The sequence below is a fragment of the Corylus avellana genome, chromosome 6, assembly GCF_965113065.1.
Source record: "Corylus avellana chromosome 6, dhCorAvel1.hap1.2, whole genome shotgun sequence".
NCBI classification, from domain to species: domain Eukaryota; kingdom Viridiplantae; phylum Streptophyta; class Magnoliopsida; order Fagales; family Betulaceae; genus Corylus; species Corylus avellana.
The window spans coordinates 1454536-1456708 of record NC_142495.1 but is presented as its reverse complement, the minus strand read 5'-3'; the positions used below and the strand labels follow the sequence as shown (position 1 = coordinate 1456708).

At 35.4% G+C, this 2173-nt stretch overlaps 1 protein-coding gene across 1 annotated transcript; it reads right to left on the bottom strand.

Moving 5' to 3' along the window:
- Positions 1 to 680: 680 nt before the first annotated feature.
- Positions 681 to 2173, bottom strand: LOC148584765 (uncharacterized). The gene is made up of 2 exons (XM_088517251.1): positions 2028 to 2173; positions 681 to 1356 (listed from the first exon to the last, which is right to left on the bottom strand). Exons 1-2 carry the CDS (start codon positions 2171 to 2173, stop codon positions 681 to 683), a joined length of 822 nt encoding a protein of 273 aa, XP_088373377.1.

The window sequence follows — 2173 nt, the reverse complement described above, 5'->3', positions numbered from 1 at the left end:
TAATATTTAGAGATACTTACATTCATGAAGTGCTAAGTGAGTGACCAAAACAATACAGAAAAGAGCCAAGCGATCGAGCAGTAGCCATATATGCATGATTGTCTGTGCGAGATTTTATGGAGATGCAACAAACAGTAGGATGATGTAGGTTTTTATATACAATTAACACTGAAGTCCCACGATGATCAAATATATGTTTATCCATGTGAATATCTATCTTAGAAGAGATTTAGGCGTGATATAAAATAGGAACAACCTTTGAATTACTCATGACAGTTGAGAATTCACGTCAAACAGCGGATAAATTAATAGATCAGCCTTCAAACAATGGATAAAGTACGTTGCAGCCGAGTTGAACTATACTCATCGTGAAGATAGATCAGTTTGTTTATATTTTGAATTTGAGACATTTTGGGCCTCAATACATAATTTAAGCCTTTAAATTCTTCATTTTCTATTAATTTAAGCTTAAAAGCTCCATACGTGAAAGAAAGTGTTAAAGTATTAATTAAATGGTTAAATTCATTACTATTTATCAACTTAAGGCATTGAGACGAATTTTAATTAAAAAAAAAAAAAAAAAATCAGCACCATCAGGGTTCATGTTGAGCATTTTCTTTTCTTTTTTTTGGAATAGAGACTTCTTTCATTCATATCAGAAAAATCTAGAGTATAACACTCTAAACAACAAGAGCAATTTGCTCTAAAAGAACTACATCAAAAATACACAAAGGGATCTCGTCCTTCCATACTTTCTCCGTAGGTTCTTGCGCCGCTACCTTCCCTAAACTGTGGGCTACAAAATTTGCTTCCCTTTTCACATGAGCAACCTTCCAGTTATGGAATTGCAAAAGCACTACCTGAATATCTCCAATAATCTGTCCAAACCGGAGCCATTGATCATCCATAGAATTAATTGCTTGGGTCACCTGTAAAGAATCTCCCTCTAAAAATAATTCTGTAATGCCCAGATCCCGGTAGAATTCTAACGCTTGCAGTGCCCCCATTGCTTCAGCTATGACCGGCGCCGGACATGCCTCCACTGAACGACTAAGGGCCACATATACCCTTCCTGTAGTATCTCTTATAACCACCCCAATTCCCACTCGTTTTCTCTCCATATTAAGAGCCACGTCCCAGTTGGCTTTAAGCCAACCTATATCCGGACCGTTCCATTGCAACCGGCTTGGGACAGATGGTGTAGAATTAATTTCTGTCGACCTGTTTTCATTTTGGTTCCAATACTGGGCTACTAGCTCCTCCGCTTCTCTTACAAGGACTTTCGGATGAGTAAAGTTTTCACCATGGACCACAGAATTCCGACGAGACCAAATCCCTTGGGCCACTGCTCCTCCACTTTGAGCATATTAACTGTCACAAATTTCACGTGTTCCAATGATTAGGTTATTGATAAAGTATTAATTAAATAATTAAATTTCATATTTCTTATATACCTAATTAAATTTTTTAAATGAGTTGTGATTTAATATGGTCAAGGTTATGCATTCAAATCTTGACTCTAAATATTTTACATGTTAGGACTCACTGTAAAATTTGAGCCCTTAAGTCTTAACGCAATCCTTAGAACTTGTTTGAGATTGCGTTTGAGAAATAGAGTTTTTAAAACAAAAAGAGCTTAAAAATGAAGTTTTTGCCAAAAGTGTGTTTTAGTCATTTTTAGAGTAAATAAGCCCTCCCCCCCTCAAAAAAAAAAAAAAAAAAAAAAAAAAAAAAAAACTTTTGAAATGTTTTACCAAATATGCCAAGTTTTGTTTGGCAGACTTTTTAAGTGCTAAAAGTATTTTTTAAGCTCTTTAATGCAATTCCAAACAGGTACAATAGATTATTAAGTTATGAGAACAAACTTAATTAATTAGACCTTTAAATTCAAAATAAGAACTTATGCCTTTTTAACAAACACAATGTAAGTGTTCTGCATACTTTTTTATTGATCACCAACCCCTTTAAATAGAAAAAAAAAAAAAATAGAACAACATAAAATTGGAGATAAACTTTGACACCCAAACTTGAAGATCTTAGGCTCATCCACTCCCATGCATGTTCCGGTTGCGGGTGATCCGCAGCATGCATATTCATGGTGTTGCAGTAGCAGGAGGCCGGCGGCCAAATTGATGACAAGCTTGTTCACATTCGGATTCTCCCGCAATAGCAT